The 20,495-nt window shown below is 47.7% G+C and overlaps 1 protein-coding gene across 2 annotated transcripts in view; it reads right to left on the minus strand.

The window, feature by feature from the left end:
- Positions 1-19,148, minus strand: part of CDCP1 (CUB domain containing protein 1) — a 47,933-nt gene extending 28,785 nt beyond the window's left edge. The window contains exon 1 of one of the 2 annotated variants that reach the window (XM_081072212.1): positions 18,856-19,148. In XM_081072212.1, the coding sequence (XP_080928338.1) occupies positions 18,856-18,937 (82 nt within the window). In that variant the 5' untranslated portion in view covers positions 18,938-19,148. The remainder of the gene's footprint in view (positions 1-18,855) is intronic. The other variant, XM_081072213.1, reaches the window with a different exon arrangement.
- Between the last annotated feature and the right edge of the window lie 1,347 nt (positions 19,149-20,495).

Genomic DNA, 20,495 nt, shown 5'->3' on the forward strand with positions numbered 1-20,495 from the left:
TTTCTTCTGTATGGAAAGCCAACCGTCCCCATTGTAGTTATTAAATATGCCAATTCTTCCTTCATGAATCACTAATGTGACCTCTGTTACTTACATTTTTTAAATTTGGGGTCTAAATAACCCCAGATTTTCGTCCAAACTCATTTTTCAAAGCAAAAAAGACAAAGCCTTGTAAGGGTTAAATGACTCACTCAGGGTACACTTTTAGTATCTTACCACGCTTCTTTGTTCTGACTTCGAGATGACCAACTGGGCATGTTGGGCCCAGCCATAGTTCGTATCTCTCCTTCTGTCCCCCAAACCAGAGGAGCTGGGTGGCACAATCTCCACTTGGCTTTCAGCACAAAGTCCAGCGGAAACACAAAGCGAAAGACACATGTGCACAAAAGCCAAGTCTTACCCACCTTTGCAGCAGGAGTGGACAACTTATAGGCCGTTTCCTAGAGTCATAGCCAAGGACACATCACCCACAGGACTGTTACTTTCAACTGCCCCCCAACCCCCATCCTCCATGATAAATATACCAGCTGGAGGGAGAGAGAGGGAGTGAGAAGATAAGGATACGACCATGTACAGACTTGAAATCTGGGCTCCCCTTACCCCCAAACGCCCCGCCAATTCTACCACTAAAGAGGCACCCATTTCATTGTACTAGAAATAGCAGAGAGATCAGTAACCTATAACTCATTTGGGTAAATAACTTATGAACTGTTGCAGTAAATAACATAACTTACCACAAATATGTGGAGTTTGAGAACACCTTGCTTGCACATTTTCCCTCTTCCCCACTCACCACCATTAATCATACCTTGAAATTGGAAGTCCCAACACTATGGAGTACATTTCAGCCTCCCACCACTGCCGCCCCCAGTGTCGGGCACATCTGAGAGCTTGATAAGTGTACTGCAATTTAAAGAAAGTGGATGGGCATTTTCCTCTTCGCCATCTCTTTCTTTTGTCTCCCCAGAAACTCGGTATTTCACTGGTGTCTATTTCGAGAGATCTATTACCTAGGTTCACAGAAACCCGGACAGAGCTCCATAACCTGGTGTGATTTTGAGGTCTCACCAGCTGAAAGGAATCCCAGCCGACCCTCCCAGCAGCAGCGCTCAGAGGGCTCCGGAAAGCTTGCAGGCACCATACTTGGGCCCATGAGTCATAGCTCTCTTCCCTCTCCTGCTTCCTGACCTCTCCTTATTAGGAGACCTTTGCTAGTTTCTGCCTCACCAGAGGATTTTTGGGTGGGAATTTCCAGTTGTTTTAATCACCATTCATTAATCACCACAGCACGTATTTCTTCTCCCTGCCATCCTATTTCTTTGTAAGGGAAACAACTTCCAGGAAGGGGATTACACCAAATACACACCAGGGAAGTTATGTGTTCCCAGATTTGTCAAATACAGGTTAAAAGACTAAAAAATGTGATTAAAATTTCTTAGATGGGCCGAACCAGCTGTCTTTAATCTGGTGTGGTTTCCTGGTGGGCTTGGCTGTCATTCACTCTCTCTGTCCAATGAAGGTGAACCGAGCAGCTCTCAGCCAGGGACTGGGCACAGCCTGGGCACCAGGAGATGGAGACATATTGAGCCGAATGGAGTCCTGGAGGAGTGCCTAGGATGTTGAGGGAGACAGATGCAGGAGCCAAGCTGTATAATCATGAATCAGCCTGGCTGATCAATCACAGTGTGTGGGAGTCAGATTCCAAAGCAAGCCCACACGGGGAAAATCACTTTGGCCAACATAGCCCTGTCCTCTTAGGAAGATGCCACACTGCACGCCAACATTTCACTCTCAACAATTTCACCAGTTGTGGCTGGGTTTGGCTCATCCATGGAGCAGATATCTCCGTGCTTCTTGGGTTGGGCACCAGATTCAACATATAAATTGTGGGTGTTCCTTTAGAGAATGGGATGCTCACACCATAGGAGCCTAAGAAAGTGACACCAGCAAAAGGGATTGTGATTCCACCCGCCTTTATTTCCCTGCAGGAGCAACTGAATTCATGTCAGTTGAATGTCCATTATCCTGTCTGTCCCCAGACCCCACCTGATAGTCAACAACTTGAAGACACCAAGGAAGGTCTAGGTTCTCTTAAGACACTGAGGGTCAGCTATTAACACTCTGGGGTTGGTGGTCAAGGAAGGCTTCATGGAGGAGGCATGACTTCAGGTGGGTCTTAGACAATGAATAAGCGTTTGCCAGCCAGACAGGTGTCAGGAAGGGTAGGTGGAGGGCACAGCAGATGCAGAGACACAGACGTATAAAGAACATGGCCTCCTTGGAGCCACTCCAGGGAGTTTGTTTTGGCTGCAGGGCAAGGAAAATGTGGGTAGAGGAGGCTGGAGACAGAGGCGGGGCCAGACTAGGAGGGGGCTTGGTTATTGGTCGTGGAGTTTGGGCTTCACCCAGCGGTGAAGTGGGACCAGCCTATCTTAGCAGCTCTGTGTAGTGGTTAACAGTTTGGATTCTAGAATCTGCCTGGCTGGGATTGATTCCTGGCTCTACCACATACCAGCTGTGTCTCCTTGGGCAAATTTGTTAGCTCCTCTGGGCCTCAATTTCCTCAACTGCAAATGGGAATAGTAATAAAATTGTTGTAAGGACTAAATGAGTTAACACCTAGAAAGTGCCTAGAACCGTGCCAGGAGTCAATCAAAATTAGCTGATATTATTCTTGATACTATGAATGATAGCATATTACAACTGCTAATACAGTGATGGGTACCATTGAAAGGAAACAACTGTAGCAGCAATGTGGCTCTCAGTCTAAAGCCCGGGGTTCTGGTTGGCTGGGTTGGGAGGATGTGGGGCAGGTAAGGCACCTAGGGGCAAACTTTAAGGAGGAACTCACTCTCTGGGTTGTGCAAGTTTGGGTGCCTCCTTCAATTCTCCACGCCTTCCCTGCCCTGCCCTGACCCTTCTGCATGTACTGACTTGGGTGACTCCAGCACCTCTTTGAGGCTCAGAGAAATGAACTCACTTCTCATTCGCTGAGTTCAAGAGGCAGCTGGGACATTCTGGTGTGCCCTCAGCACCCCTGCCCTCTCCAGTTCCCCGGGGTACCACACTGAGCTGCCCTCATGGAAGTTGCCAAGGCTTATCAAGTCAACCAGCAGAAGGGAGGCAGTGCTTCCATTCTTATGAAGTACATGGAGGTGCTGGCTGACAACAGGGGCTGGGCAGCACCCCCAATATAACCCATTTAATGGGACCTGTTTTGGGGAGGGAGGTGCCAGACTGTCACACAACCAAACTCAGGGTCTTACCAATCCAGTGGACCTGGGGCAACGAGGCTTGCAGGCAGTGGAGGGACAATTGATTTAGCCACCTTAACTCCACTTGGCATTGACTTGGCCAGGTCTGTTCACAGACTGGTAAATGGAAGTGAACGTCTCACCAATGGCAGGAGGTCTATCCATCTGCCTCCCTGGAAAAGGTTCATTTCCCACATCCCCATGAAAGAGAACCACAACACAAATTGCTATTTCAGGAACTCATTGGTCTCTCTAGGATGAGAAACCTTTGGAACCTAGACACCAGGCCTGCCTAAATAATAATTGCAATGAATATTCAGTGAGTGGTTTGTAGGTGCAGGCTCTGTGGTTACATTTGCTATGTATTTACAAATCCCCATGACCATCCAGCAGAGTAGGTTCTCATATTCATCCCCATTTGACAGATGAAGACACTGAGGCTCAGAGAGCCTAAGTAGCTTGTCCAGGCATAAATGATTAGTAAGAGGCAGGGCCAGGTTTTGTGCCCAAGTCGTCTGACTCTGGAGCCCAGCACATCATAAATGACTATTCAGCAGAGCTGACCCTGCCCAAGGAATTCCACACACAGCCAGGACTGTTTTGAAAATGGTTTGTTTTCATCAACAAAGTCAATCAAGACGGAATAAAACATTTCCCAGGGGCTGGCTCTCCAAGGGTTCTCCACAGGATCTCAAAAGGGACAGATATGTGTTTGAAATGGTTAAACGGGCACACTGCATTAATACAAATCCTTCTCCATTTCAAAATAATTTGAAAGCATCGTTTGAATTCCCTGGAATTCAAACTGTTTGGGGTGTGGTTCTTCTGTTGTGCATTTTTTGGGGCAGGGCCTCAGTGCAGCGACCTGAGACATGTTTAGCTGCTGATGGCTCTGCAGCTTCGTGAGGGTTTGCCTAGAGGATGTGGGCATGAGAGGCATGTGGCCGGGTTGGTGGCAAATGAAAAGCAGCTATGATTCCTGAACAAATCACTGGGTGGGAAGGGCTAGTGCCCGATCTTAGCAGAAAAACATCCTGCAGAAGTATGCAGCTCACTTCTCCAGGCCACTGTCAGTGAGACTTATGGGCGACATCAACCTAAGTTTAGGAGAATTCCCCAAATCCCCGTCTATCCAATTTCCTTCTCCTTTAGTTGGGGTGAGAGACCCACAGTTCCCTTTAAAATAGTTTACTATTTCCATAGCTCTTAGAACAATCATAGAGGACAGTCAAATCAAGTTCAAAGAACAACGTTAAAAGAAACTTGTGTGCACTCCTAGTCAACCCGACTTGTTGGAACCGTTTATCACAACATGACTGTTGTGTCCACCTATTCCCCTCCCACCCTCGATCCCAAAACTCCTTAGGAAAGAAGCCTAGATGCAACAATGCAAGTCCTTTATTTTTCTAAAGTAACTGAACCACCCTCCACAGGGGGACACTGGTGAACAACTGCCTGCAGGGCTTGTGTTGGGAATTGTTTTTCTGAAGTGGTGAAGGGTTTGCAGGGAACCACCCAAACGCAATTGTTGTGTCTTCCCTTCCAGGATGACCGACATACACCATGTTATAGATGTACGTAGGTAAGAGACCCACGACTAGGCTGTAGGCCCTGCCGGGGTCAGTCGGGAGCAAATGGACATACTAGGTATAAATCCTTCAGGGACTGTGGCCACTTTAAGGCTTCTTGCCAACCCGAGACACGAACTTTAACTCCAGATCGAACGGCACTGTGCTGTGTGGATGGATGATTTCCAAGAGAACCACAGAGGGAGAGAAAGCTGCATAACAACAGACTTGCAATGGGGGAATTGCAAAATTAACAAGTATAAGTCAATTTATGACCACTGTAAATAATTCATGATATGCTAAAATGCCACAGGGCCAATTTAAATCGCATTAATATTTTATGAAATGTTAAAAAGCTCCATTTTGTCAGACTTTGAGGTGTGAGTCATGACAACCATGAAAGTCACTGAGGATCACAGGGATGGATGGGGACGAGTCACAGGGTCAGATTAGAAAACCCATCGGGTATACAGGCTCAGGGACATGCAGAGATGGTGGCCCACCTACTTAATGTTTAGAAGTTACTGAATTTCCAGTTTTTTTAGTGTTCCCACTCGAGAGGACTTCAATCCAATGGTCCCACCTTGCCACCAGATTTAATAGTTGTTTAAAGTTTTCTGATAAAAGTTAGCAGGGAGATGGTTAAACGAGAATCCACACATAAAAAACGACATGTTGTATGATTCTATTAATATCAAGTTCAAGAAGACAAAACCCTATTTATTGCTTGTATAAGAGAACCTCTGGGGGGGCAGGTATGAACTAGGAAGGGGTGCTGGAATGATACACACACAAGAATATTTGTGTATGTATATATATATCTACATATGTAAAATTTATCAAGCTGTACACTTAAGATCCGTGTACTTACTGGACCCAATAAAACAATTTTAAAATTCAGGAAAACCGTGGCTAACTATTTGAAACTTTCTCTGAGGAGACACTCAACCCTTCCTCTGTCCCTCTGGGTACACACCAAACCCTCCCAAGTCTCCGTCTGTGCCTGCGAAGTGCTGGCTGTGGGGTCTCCTGACAAACGATTCAGTCTCTGCTCTTAGGGTACAAGGTCCTGCAGAGCCCACAGTTCCGCTACGACAAACTGTTTGTTTGCACAACTCTGAAGATGGAGGAGAAGAGGCTGTTGGCTTCGATGAAACGGTCCTCACCTGTGGTCTGAACCCTGAGTGCAGTGATGCTGGGGCAGGAGGCCCAAGTCCCCGGGCCTTGTGAAAGGAGGGGCCCTGGGGTGTGACAAGGCTTCCTCTAAGCACAGGGTTCGAGTCAAATACACTAGTAGGTTTACAAAGCAAGCACTGGAATTGGGAGGTATGCTTCACTTTTGTGTGTAAGGATGGGGAGGGTAAAAAATAAATAAAAACCAGAGACAGTGCACTCATCATTCTCCTGCTCACAAATAAGCCTGCAGACATTTTTTCCCCATTTTTTTTTATTGTGGTAAAGTATACATAACATAACCTTTACCATGGTAACCATTTTTAAGTGTACAGTTCATGAGTCCGTTCACATTGTTGTACAATCATCACCACCATCCATCTCCATAACGTTTTCATCTTCCCAAACGAAAGCTCTGTGCCCAGGAACCCTAACTCCCCATTCCCTTTTCCCCAGCACCACTGTTCCACGTTCGGCCTCTAGGAATCGGATGACTTCTAGAAACCTCATCGTACAAGAGGAATCATACAGTATTTGTCTGTTTGTGTCTCACTTATTTCACGTAGCGTAATGTAGGTGTGCTTCGCTTTTAAATCTGAGCATCATTAACCATTGATGTGAATAATGACCAAAAATTGAGCAAAACTACACAGGCTCCAAGTTATGCCTATACATAATAATCGCTTTGCGAGAAGGGGGAGGAATGTTTCTTTAAGCCAAAAATGATGTCAATAACTAGAAAATTCAAAAGATTATGAAAAATAATCAGGAGCCTTTCCCTGAAAAGTGAAAATCTGCCAGAAGGTCACTCAGCCTGCTGGCCACCAGCGCTCAGAGAACTTTACTTTCCATTCGTGGCTACAGATTGAACAATAGGTTCCAGCTTGGCGCACATAGCTACCTTGTTTCCCCGAAAATAAGACCTAGCCAGACAATCAGCTCTAATGCGTCTTTTGGAGCAAAAATTCATATAAGACCCAGTCTTATGTTAGATAAGACCCAGTCTTATATTATGTTAGATAAGACCCAGTCTTATTTTATTATAAATGATTATTTATTATATATGAATTTTTGCTCCAAAAGACACATTAGAGCTGATTGTCCGGCTAGGTCTTATTTTCGGGGAAACACGGTACCTTGAGAAACGTCCTGACAGGCAGGACTGCATTCTTTGGTGATTAGGAGCAATTAAAGGAAAACCTTCCTGCTTGTCTGAACATAGGCCATGAGCTGGTTAAACTAAGAATAAGTTAATTTAGAATGGGCTTTTCCAGATGCATCTATCAGCCAATTTCTACCTTATTATTCATCATCCCTCAGAGGACGATGTGAGAGTCGAAGGTCGGGGGTGGGGTGCGGTGGCCGAGAAACGCTTCATTATTAAAACTTCCACCTTGGATTTAGTTCAGTCTGCAGCTTTAAAAATCCACTTACAAGGGAATGGGGAGGGGTGCAGAGACAAGGTTCTAGCAAGACAGAGACCTGTTCTGGGGGCCATTCGCGTACTGCCTTCCGTCACTCAACCTGATGTGAGAAACACTCCCTGTTTCGTGAGCAGGATCATTTCAGTCATTTGCTGGGCCCATGCTTGGCTGGGCCACCTTGGACACGCCAACCACCTTATCTCTTTAAACCACAGGTTTCTCACCTGCAAGATCGGGCCAAATACATGAACTGTGTGGGACTTCAAGTACTGGGAAGAGACCATATGTGTAGAGCACAGAGAACGGAGCTGTGACGGCCAGCATCCTTACCATCCCCACAAACCTCTGAACCCTGTGGTCGGCAGAATCCTAAGATGACCCCAGTGACCCAGGCCTTTGAACGTGGGAGGGACTCTGAATACGATTGGACATCGCTTGTGTTATGCTTTGTGGCCCAGTTAACTTTATTTATTCTGGTGGGGCTGGCCCAATCAGATGAGTCCTTAAAAGAGACTGAGCGATTCCTGGAGAAAGAGATTTGAAGTCTGAAAAGTATTCAAGACAAGTGAGACTCACTGTACTGGTTTTGCAGATGGAAAGGGCCACATGGCAGGGAATGTGAGTGGCCTCTAATTGCTGAGAGCTGCCTTGGCTGACTGCCAGCAGGGAAAGGGGGACCTCCGACTTACAGCCACAAGGAACTGAATTCTGCTACAACCATGGGAGCTCAGAAGAGGACTCCAAGCTCTAGATAAGAACGCAGCTGGCCAACATCTTGATTTGAGCCTTGTGAGAGACTGAGCAAAGAACCCATCCACGCCTATCTGGACTTTAGACCTATAGAACGGTGAGCTAATTAATGGATGTTGTTTTAAGTCCCTAGTTTGTGACAATTTGTTAAGCAGCAACAGAATGTGAATATGGAACTTGTAACTTGTAACATGGAAGTTATTGACATGGAAGGTGTGAAATGAACAAGAATGCACATCAGAGGTATTTGGCCATCATGAATGAAGTTATCTCAACTAGGATGGGCATTATTGGCACCCGGACAGTCCCAGTGTTGGAACCAGCCAGTGATCTTAACATAATTATGCCAAAAATTCAGGGAGGTGAAAAACTAAGTTGAGGGACCAAGAATGCTGAGACGGGGGGTTTTGAGAAGCCTGGTCCCAAAGCACATTGTGTTGGCAGTTGGAAGGAAAAAAGTAGATGGTTATTCCTGAAAGAGAGAGAGATTGTGGTTCAGAGTACTTTCCTTTTCATGAACCACATTTCTTTCTCCCAGTAGGAGTTGGTTCTAATGCTAAGTACTATATTACCAAGGAAGAAAGAGGAGGCTGGAACAAACCTCAACTAGAAAGTCCAGAGTAACGAGGCATTTAATCCTCACTTTACTACACTCTGCTTTGCTCCTATAGCTGGTCTCCAGTTATAAATCATACACTAAAGAATTACACTTAATTCCATTTTTCCAGCTGGCGGATCACTTAGCAAGTTGTCTTTTCATAGATATCCAAACAAAACAGCCTGTAGGATGATTGGTAATGAACAACAGAGCCCTACTTGTGCTCCAGGGCCCACCGCAAGGTTTTGTGATGACGTCTCACAGACCTCAGACAGCAGGAGAACACCTGTCCTGCTCCTCCTCTTTTCCTGCCCAGAGAAGCTAGTCTCCATCCTCAGCCTGTGTTGCAGTTCTTATACATGTATCTTGTGCTGCACTTATCACACAGCACAGTGTCACAAATTCAAATACTTTCAAGGGCCCAGGCAGGTTATATAAACGAGCAAAGCTAACATAGTGAGGAGGGCCTTTGTTGGCTCAGAGGGTGCATGCTCTACTAAACAGTTTTTTCAAAACACATCAGGCAGAATGGAGTCAAGGCCTCTAAGCCACCCATTTGTATCCCCCGGTTCACATGCTTGATTCCCTTCCGGGTAGTGAGCCCCTGGAAAGCTCTGTATGTCTACCATCTAGCACAGGAGACCTCCAATATCTGTGAAATGAATGGAATTCATTACCAAATGACCTAGGGCTGGGCTGGATCATTTCACGATATTCTAGGCCAAAATCAAATTCATTAGGCCCTAAAAGTGGACAGAGGTTTAAAAATACAGTAAGTTGCTCTTCAAGAAAAGTTGCTCCAAGTGGAGAAGGCAGCTTTGGTCCTTAGTTCCTTGGTTCCTAGTGACTTAGTGCTTCTGCTCCCCTCCTACAGAACCAAATTCTTGCAGGCAGCAACTGTAAACTTTTTTGAAGATAGGCTCTACATTCAAGAAATTTTTTTTTTTTAACACAACAAACCTATTGATTGATTGCTATACTCATACTTGAATTTGATTTTTTTTAATTTAAAATTATTTTTAAGGGAAAACTGTGGTGCTAAAAGGCAAATCACTGGTTGCCAAGGGCCAAGGGGCAGGGATTGACTGCAAAGGGCTCTGGAGGAAGTCTGCAGGGTGATGGAAACGTCATGCAGTGCGCTTGACAGTGCTCGCCCTATGGTGCAATGGAGATTGGTGAAATTCCAATCTCATGTACGTGATACCGCAATAAAGCGGAAAAATACATTGTACATTCACATAAATAACACATGAAGCACAGAGTCAAAAAAAATGAGACGACCAGTAAAACATCTTTGTCTTACCTTGAATCTGGTGTTGTTGCCAGAGGTAACCACAGATAGGAGTTTCTCGTGTGTCCTTCCACAGGTAATCTATGAATATGTAACTGTAATTTATACGACACCCCTATTTTACTTTATTTCATTTCATTTTGCCAAAAGGTAGCACGCCATACTCACTGTTGTGAACCTGCTGTTTTCCTCACCATAATATATCTTGGGGGTCACTCCACATCAGTACACTGAGAAGCTACCCCATTTAAAAAAAATGTTTGCACAGCCTCCCACTGTTTGGATGGACCATAATTTATTTACCCAGGCTTCTAGCAACATTTGGGTTGTTTCCAGTCTCCAGCTGCCAGGGCAAGGAGCAGCAGATGCTTATCTAGAGTTTCAAAGTACCAGTGGGACACACCGTTCCCTGCGTCCCAGGTTCCTGGCTGGGACTTGGATTATATTCCCACAGAAGCAGACGCCAAAGAGGCTGGAAGATGCTATTTCAAGGGTTCACTGGGTTGTGGTGGGCTTCCGACCTCGGTGCTGTTTACAATTTGAAAAATGGCTTCCATTTTTCTGACAACATTGAGAACTTGCTCCTGACAGATTTAGCCCAAGGCTGAAGTGCCAGATAAGACTCAGCAACTTTCAGGCCAATTGGGCAATCCTTCTCTATCTTTCAGTGGGAGTAAAGGCAGGAACCCTGCCAGGCTCCACAGAAAGATCCAGTTCTGGTTTCACAGCCTGGCACACTCCAGCCTCATATCGGTTTATGACACCCGCTTACAAGGATTGCTGTAATCCCCAAAGCCCATGGGGGCGTTTTCATTCGTTTCTCCCGTGCAGTTGGGCATGACATGTAAGTTACGTAAAACTGGTTTGGTTAGTTTCTTGCTAACAGGAAGTGTGTGAGTGTATGAGTGTGTGTGTGTGTGTGTGTGTGTGTGTGTGTGTGTAGGAGCTCTTGTGCAAACAATTTTTTCAAATTTTTAAAAATTTTTTCAATTATCGCTGACACACAATATTATATTCATTTCAGGTGTACAACACAGACTTTCAAACAATTTTTAAAAGCTTGTTCCAGAGTCACTGAGAACATTTCTTGCAGTTTTCAATCTAGCAGCTACACTTGTAGGCATTTCCCCCAGATGTCCTCATAGGCGTCCAAAGGCAACTGCACTGTTACAGCACCTGAAGTTCAGTGTATAGTAGCAGAAACCTGAAAACAACCTCCCAGCTCCCAAGAGCAACCTGGTCACACACACTCTGGCCTGGCAGACTGGTTCTGATTTTCGACTGTTGAAAATCTCAATGTTCTTCTCAGGCCCGACTCAAAAACTCAAAGGTTAAGAACAACTCCCATTAACTGAGGAAACTGTTCCGGGCCTGACACTGTGCTGAGTGATTTACAGACCTTATTTCCTTCAGACTTCCAGCTGCCCACCAGGTGAGGCCATCCCTAAGGACACTGAGTCTTACTCAGGCTAAGTAACTTGCCCACATCACCTAGCTAGCAAGTGGTGGAGTCAGGATTTGAACCAAGCTTTGTCCAACCCCAAAGCTTGTCTGAATGAGGTTGTTTCAAAAAAGCCGGCAGGTCACTGTGAGCCCCGTGAGATCTCTGGCTGAAGTCCTTCCATTTCTCTGTCCCTCTCCCTCCATCAGTTTCCAGTCAGGCATCTGAGCCCTTTGGGATGCCCGGTCTGAGGAAATGAGAAACGCCGTGGTGAGCAAGAACCCAGAAGCCAATAGTGACTGAGAGATGCTGGGTCTGTGCTCAGAGATGCTTCAAAGCCAATCTCCAGTGACACTTGTCAGCAGGGAGGTCAGCAGTGAGGACGGCCCATCACCACTGGCTGAGTCCTCCTGAGACAGTGTCCCAGGCCACCTGAGCCTCCAGCATGGGAGTAGTATAGACTTCCAGTGGGAGCAGCAGCAAGCTTGTGGCCTCTCCTCCATGGCTGGCGTGCCACTGCACAGGAGTCGAGTGTCTATCTGGGTCCAGGAGATGCCCTGAGCCCTTCCAACTCAGGGGCTTCCTCTCACCACCTCTCCATCCTCCGTGATGTCCCAGGACCCCTCACAAAACCCGTGTGAATTGGTCTCAGAGTAAATATTGTTTCAGCCAAACATTTCAAACATTATTTGAAATAGCATGATGTCCCTGCCAGCAGACCATTAACAGACCAATATCTGAATGAATCTGGCACGTGTCTGGACATACACCATCCTAGCCCAGCTCCCAACTGACCACACACTTGTTGCAGAAGGCTCCTCATGGCTCCAAGCGTCATGTGACATCGCGCATGGCCAAGTGGGCCGTCCCCAAAACAAATACGACAGCCCGACAAACTCCGCGTGATCTTTGGAAGCAGAAAGATGATAAAACTCATTTCTGGAGCCTGTCATTTATCATCCCAGATAAAGGCAGCAGATTGGCACCTCCAACCTTCTGCAGAAATGACACATTTCACCCAGAATACTTTGATCTCTGTCATTGAGAGTAGGGAGTATTTGCACTTCATTTAAAACTTGAAGTTATACCATCTGTGCTTGTGGAACAGTTTTAACTTGTTTTTTCCCAAGCCATTTCCGAATGTATTATTTAAAGATGTTCACACTCCGAAATGAGGCATTTAATGGCCTTGTAGTCATATTATCAAGCTGCATTTCCTTCTGGCATAATGGATGGCGGGTCCAAGAGGACAGCTCCTCCCTGGCAAGGTCAGACCAACAAAGCTTTCAGTGGTGCCCCTGGCTTGGGCTCCACTCAGGAGAGAACTGACATGTGCAGATTCTTTTTTAAGTGCAATAATTGAAGAAAGAACTTTACATTTCATAAAAGTTTGTGAAGTGAAATGTCTGTGAAGCAAATTCTGATTTTATGCTGTATTCTATCACTAGTTCAGTTACTGTTTAGAGAAAACCAAACCAAACCAATGGGGTTGATATACGTGGAGCGACGTGGTTATAATGGGAGAGCATGCAGGGCAGTGCACAGTCCCTGTCATGATAACAGTGCTCCCAACAAACTGTCCTTCACACGGGAGGTCTCTGCGGAGCCACACCGTGACGCCAGTATATCCAGCGTTAACTACTTCCTTCCAGTCTTTTCTCCTAACCTCACGTGAGATATAAACAGAAAGACAGCAGGATAACATGACTAGAGTCACTCTGTACACACACCCAACTTTACATCCTGCTTCTTTCACTGGTTCACAAGCAGTTCTCCATTATTCCTGGATGCCCTTGAAAGTTGCCGGGAGTGGGGTGGCATTCCTGCAAACCCACTACCTCCCCACCCACTCCTTCAAGAACACGCGTGTACAGGAACCAGCAGAGACTTATGAGCTTGTTCTATGCAGTGAAAGCCCCAGGTGCTGGGTGAGGCAGAGATGAACACCGAATGCATGGATGTGGGTGAACACAGAGCCACCTGGTGACGCTGGCGGGGCCAGAAAGTGGAAGGAGGCTGGGTGCTCAGATCCCTGCTTGGAGGAGATACCCTGTTTGGGATCTTATATGAGCAAGAAATAAACATCTATTGCTTTTGAGTCATCACACACATTTGGGTTGGTGTGTTACAGCCGCTTAAAGGGTGTGATGCCTTAACTATTCGATTCATAAATGGAAAAAGTCAGGAAGAACGAATCACGCATCAACCTAAAACACAAGAAACTACCAGAACCCACGCCTGTCTTCAGTTGTCTTGATGTATAGTGCCCATTCTGGTCACCTGACCAAAAGGAAACATTTGAAAGGAAAATCAAAACGCTTCCCTCGCCTAAAGCTTAGGGTTAGTTTCAAATGGAAAGATGAAAGGGTGCAGTGAACGGCAGTGTAGGGTTAAGAGCCTGCACTCTGAAACCAGACTCACAGCACCGCCACTTATTGGCTGGGACCTTGGGCAAGATGTTTCACCTGTGACTCACTTGCCTCCATTTTCTGCACAAAGCTTTTTACCCAGGAATTCCTCCTCCAGGAGTTCCACCGACATCAAATCTTGGCCATACACCCAACAAAGTCAACGGCAAAGATGGTCACTGAGGCTCTACTTATAGTAACAAAAGACTGAAAACAAGCCATCAGTAAGGGGCTGCTTAACTATGGGGCTGGCATTCCCATTGCAACAGAGATTATGCAGCTGTCAAAAAGAAAGTGACAACTCCTTATGTTCTGATATGGAGTGAGCACCAAGACGGATTGATAAATGAAAAAACCCAAGAAGCATATGGGCACATCCTCCACTGTACACTATATGCGCCTGCTTGTGGACAGAAGGTGATATATTTATAAACGTCTACAGGCATAGAATTGCTCAGGAACAATGCACAAGAAACCGTGGCTGCCTCTGGGCAGAGGCCTCGGGTCAGAGATTGAAGGGGACATACCTTTTCCTACACATCGTTTTGTACTATTTGAAGTTTTGTTGCCATGTACAGGTAATTCTTTTTCAACATACAGTTTTTAAATTGTCTGAATATTTAAAAACACATCTATATCCCTAGAACAAATATGAACACCGTACTCAGTAAGTACTGATTTTTGTTTTTAAATGAAAGAAAACGTCTGGCGTGCAGACACTGCCTCTAAGCCTAGCAAATGCCCACCTGGCACAGGGGCACAGCACATGCACCGGGGTCGGGCTCCCTGGGCTGCCACACACCAGCTAGGTAACCCCGGATGAATTACTTCACCTCTCTGTGCCCCTCTATACAGGGAGGTTACTAAGAGAACTTGCTTGAAGTGAAGAGCTAAATGACTGGTAGGTCTATTACGCAAGGTCACCTCCTCGATTTACATTTTCTCGTAAAAAACCCCACAGTTTTTATTACGCAAACACTGCAGAACTTACTGGTTTCATCCACCAAAGTTATTTTTGGCCTGTATATATTTAGGAAACATGTATATTTACTTCCCTGAACACAATGCAACATTTCCCCCCCCATTCTCCCGCCCCTACCTCCACCCCGTTCAAGCCGTTGTTTCTCAGTCTAGTTGTGTAGGACACAGCCCCCTGGCCCAGGCTGGTATTATGAGCCTTGCGCTCCCCCGGGGCAGAGGCAGTCAGCACACAGCAGCCCACGATGGTTGCCGGCCACTCACGCCAACCTCCACTGCTCACGGCAGCCCAGCTCCAGGGAGAGCTGTTGTTCACAATCTTAGCTGTAGAGGGTGCAGCTCACTGGCCCATGTCGGAATCGAACCCGCGACCTCGACATTACGAGCACGGCAACCCGGCTGGGCCCTCAACGCAACATTTTAAACAAAATGATGGGAAGAAAGATGCGACTTACATTTCCAATATAATAGGTAGAGTGACAGGATCAAGTGGAGGTGCCGGGAATATCAGCAAAAATGGTGCTGTATGTTACTCCACACAAATCAACTGTTTGTGAAGAACCCTATAAGTGGTTTGGCAATCCTGGCAATCCAGAAGTGATGTCTTCTGTAAAACAGAAGAGTGCCTGGCACAGAGCAGATGCTCGCTATGTGTTAGCTGTGACAACTGGTAGTGAGTAATTTTAAAAACGGATGTACTGTATACAAACCCAAGGCTACAAAGAAGGTGAGGAAGGGAACTTGGCTCTCCTTGCCTGGTTGTCTAGAATGTTGCCAGCTGCCCAAGAGAAGGTGATGGGCTAATTACAAGGGTGTAGGAAGTGGTCTGAAATAATTTGATTGTGGGATAATTTTTATAATTTAGAATGATAATTAAAAGGTGTGAATTTTTCTTATCACCCAGGTAGAGAGCCGTAGCCGTTTCCCACGTCAGGGGTCTTTTCATTCCCCACAGCATCCACCCACCTTGACCTCAATTGGGCCCTTCTGATCAGCAAACCCTACACACTGCCCACTCCCCCTGTTCAAAACCACGTCAGCACTGCCGGGCAAAATCGCAGGTGAGGCTTGTGTTATAAGCCAAAGGACTCAGTTCTGTTTTCTTTTGGAAAAATAAACACTGGGGACTATCCGTACCATCTAGCTGGGATGCTCCTAAGATTCTTGAATATCCATTAACACATTTGTGAACTAGAGAGAGGTAAATGCTTCTTCCATAGATGCTAGTGAAACAACAGTGATGACAGACTGGAAGAGTGTAGAAAACAGGCATTCACACTGTTGGCCCGAATATACACCCGAACAACAGGACAAGCTCTCCACAGGGCAGCATGGAAATATGTAAACGCCCTAACATTTTCTCTGTTCTTCATCCCAGCAATTCTACTTCCAGAATTTTAGCTGGACAAAGTAGTTGAGAATGCTCAGAACAATACAACCACAAGAACACATTCTCAGATATATCAAAATGGGACAATCCTGCTTATACTATTTTATAACCTTGACACAAAGCCAACATCATTTCAAGTCGTTATAAAACCTGTGCTACATATTTTTAATGTCTTTTCACTGAACAGACCTATCAAAATTGATATAAGCAGTCTCCTATTGTTGGACATGTTCTATTTTTAATAGGAAAAATGGAAGGCAACCTAATTGTCCAACAACAGGGGACTGGCTAAGGGCATGGTCCCATTTTTCGTTTTACACACACACACACACACACACACACACACACACACACACTTAGACTGTGCACCAAAATGACCATGATGGTTTGCTCACAGATGATTTTCCCTCTTTTGATTATACTGATATTTATTGCCAATTTTTCTACAACAACTATATATTAATATTACTTAAAATATTTTAATTACTGTTTTCAACTTACTCCACACTGAAGCCTGGGAGAACCCCTAGAAAGGTTGTGTGTGGGGGGGGCAAGGTACAGTCATCAAAGACGAAAGGGCAGCATGTGAGGTGAACCCTCTGACTCCAAGTCAGGCAAACCTCTGGGGGTGAGGGAGAGGGTGGGACTCATCAGTCCTGCCAGTTACACATTCCAGACAATAGCCAGCAGCTCCTCAATATTTGAAGAATGACGAACACACACTCAGGGTGAGCAAACACTTCATTTGATGTCTGCTCACATTTCTGGCACAAAGCAATGGCAGCAAGAGTGGGGTCACTGACCCAGACTTCGGTATCTGAGTGGTTCTTGGAAAGTCACCAAGTTGAGGTTTTAATAAGGCTATGATTCCAATGTAACCAGTCCTTCACTCTTGGAAGTGGGGGAGCTGGTAAGAATAGCAAACTCACACAAATACACCACACCAAGACACAAACTTTCCTTTACTCTTCAGCTCTGCCGTGAGGCCAACTTCATTTTCACTCTGCCTTTCTCCACCCTTTGAGGACCAACTCCAGTAACTTCTCAAAGGCTCCCAGGGGGGCCAACCCCAAGACCTCAACAAAGCAGAGGGACTAGGCGAATGCTCCAATCACAAATCCATATCCCTCAGTTAGGTCTGGCGATGTAGCCTCACAGGGCCAGTTCCTGAGACCACAGACAGGTGTTAAGAACGTGAAATGGGAAAATTTTGGGGCTTCCTTGTATTTATACACCGAACCATGAGATTTGGCTCCCACAGTCAAGAAATTCCTGGAAGGGACTCCACTGGAGCTACCGGAGACCAAATGGCTGCCTTTCCAGGCCACAGGGAGAAGAAATCAGATGGTTAACAGAAGCCAGTTCAGGATAGGCTATCCTTGTCATTAGTAATGCTTCGATTACATATTTTTCTCACACACATTTTCACTCATTAAATTACTCTTCATTCTTAAACTTACATTTTTCTTCAAAGGAAATCTTGAAAACTCAGTCTTAAATTACAGCAAATATGCACGCAATATTTTAAAGGCCGACTTAAAATGTTCTATGTGCTTGGCAGCAGTATGTCACCTGCTGCTGTAGGAGAAAGAAACTAGGAAGCTTTCCTGTGTCCAATTTATGATGGCAGTTACCGAAACGCCCAAGTTCACCTCACCCGCTCAGTTTTATTCCTTAATTTAATGTACCCTAATGTACCCACCTGTCAAATACAAACACCCCCTTAGATTCAGCAAAGGGTACTAATCGAAGACCCAAATCGCTTCCTGGAGAGCTCTTTACAAAACACAAAACCTGCGCTCGTCTCAGGAAACGCCTCAAGTTCCGACAAGAAACCAGGTTATTTACTGTCAATACTTCCAGCACCCACGGGGCACCTCCTCGCGCCCCCCCACTCGGAAACACGGACAGCTGGGACGCGGTGGTCCCTCCCCCAACAGGAACAACTCGAAATTCACACCGATCTGTGGGACGCCCGGCTCCCCCGACCCCCTTGCGCGTCAAAGTTCACGGCACCAGGTTGCGCGGGGCGGGGGGCACGGGGGGGCCTGGGCGCTTTCATCTTCCATTCCTGCTGCTGAACCTCAGGGGCGCGAGGATGGAGCGTGCGGACGGGAGTGGAGGGGCTGCGCTGGGACGCCGAGGCGCACGCTTCCCTCGCGCCTTCTCTCTGGGGGGCGAGGAGGTGGAGGCTGGGCCACAGGGCGGAGCTGCCTCCCGCGCCCAGGCTGCCCGGAGCCCCCAGGCTTCCCCGTAAAGGCCCCGAGCGCGCGGCGCGCCACCTCGGGCGTCCGGGGGCTCGGCTTCGGGCGCTCTTCTTGCCTCTTTCTGGGTCGGCGTGGGGCTCATCCTCTCCACCGCGGGTCCCCCGGCTCGGGGACATTCCCACGAGCCCCGGCCTGCGCCCAGGGCGAGGCCGCTCGGAATCCAGGAGGGCGCCGCCACCGTGCCCGACGCGGCTGTCCCCGCTCCATCTGTGCGCCCTCCTCGCCGGCGCACCGTCGTCCCCTCCCCGCCTGACGCAGGCTCGCCGGCCACTCGGCCCCTCGGCGCCGCGCGCGCTCGCAGACCCGCACTCACCCGCTCGGCGTGGCAGGAGCGCAGCGCCCAGCCACAGGCCCCCCAGCAGGGCGAGGGGCACCCCGCAGTTCAGGCCGGCCATGGCTCCCGGGATCCTCGGCCTTGGCGGGGAAAGCGACTGTGGCCGGTGCTTCGGAGCGGCGACCGTGGGCGCCCGCGCCTGGAACCGGCTGCCCGGCGCCGCGCCCAGACTCGCTCACCTGCGTGCGGGCGGGTAGTGCTGGGCACCGCCCTGCGCCGAGGGCGCGGGAGCTGGCGGGACCTGCCCTGCCCGCCTCCCTCCTCCCCTTCCTGCTCAGCACCCGCCTCTCCCGCCCTCTCCAGGGATGCTGGCACCCGTCCCCACGTTCCCGGGCTTCCACCTCCCTCTAAAGGCTGACAGTGATCAGGTCTTTTTGTCTGAAGGCCTGAAGGTCGTGCTTGGCGGAAGCCACTCTGCCTTCCCTTCGCTGTCCAGAAGAAGAAGGCCAAGGTGCTGCCCATTTTGCAGGGAATATTTGTAGATCGCCCAAGCTCTGGGTTCCTCCTCTGTTCTCTTTCCTCTGCTACCTGACCTGGGTGGAGCCTCACTGGGCTTTAACGCCGGGGCCATAGCTGCTCTGTGCAGGACTACCAGCCCGGCAGCCACTCCAGGCACTCCGTCTGCAGCATTTCTCATGCGCACAGCAACCCTTCCACATTACGGAGGAAACAGATTCGCAGAGTTCCGCAGCCTGCCCCGGGTCTCCAGGCCAGGGAGTAATTTTAGAGGCAGGATTTGACAAGACAGGAAGGGTTTTCCACACATGGAATGGCTTTGTTAAATGTATGAAGGACAAACGAGTGAGTGAGTGAATAAATGCATGAGATTGGAAAGGGCCAAGAGAAGAAACCGAAACAGGCCCACAAAGGGCCCTTTTTTGAGTTGTGAGTGGCTACTCCGTGTGGTATGGACAGTGGGCATTTAAGCCAGTAGTTGGGCGGTAAAAAACTCAATGGCACAGGGCTCCTTTCCCTCCTCCCACCTGCAGGTGTACCTCCTGTCTCTGGCTTCTGTGGCTTCTCCTTCGGTTCTGTAGGCTACACACCACGTCCAGGGTCGCAGGGCCACAGGAAGAGGCAGTGGATGGTTGGGGACTCTCAGCTAGCAGACCGTTATTCTTCCAAAATGACGGCATGGACTCCCGGGGCTACCTGTGCCTGGGGGCAGCCAGAAGCTGGGCCAGAGTCACCAGAAGAACCTGGGAGCACGGAGACAAGAACCGAGCACGTGCAAGAGTATCAGTCTATAATCCACCCCCAACTTTTTAATTCTTGGGGAAACTCAGCCTCTTCAGGCTATCCCTACTCTCCTTGAACAAGAGTGATACGCCATTTCTTAGGAACTTCACCTCCTTCCTTCTCTGTGTCTTCAATGATGAGACTAAAGCAAACTGCCCGCAGGAAGCCCCCAGTCCATGAGGGAGGCAGAGATGTCGAGATGGTGTGGGACACGACCCTACCCAGCCTCGGCCTATGGAAGGGGCTGGATGGTGCACTGAGGGGACCTCAGAGTGTATCTCTTCGTCCACTTTCCTCCTCAGGCAGATAGATGAGGGAACTCCGTCCTAGAGAAGGAAAAGGATGAGAAAAGTGGGGGGGGGGGGCTCGCCCACAGAATC

This window comes from Rhinolophus hipposideros (genome assembly GCF_964194185.1).
Source record: "Rhinolophus hipposideros genome assembly, chromosome: 14".
NCBI lineage: Eukaryota > Metazoa > Chordata > Mammalia > Chiroptera > Rhinolophidae > Rhinolophus > Rhinolophus hipposideros.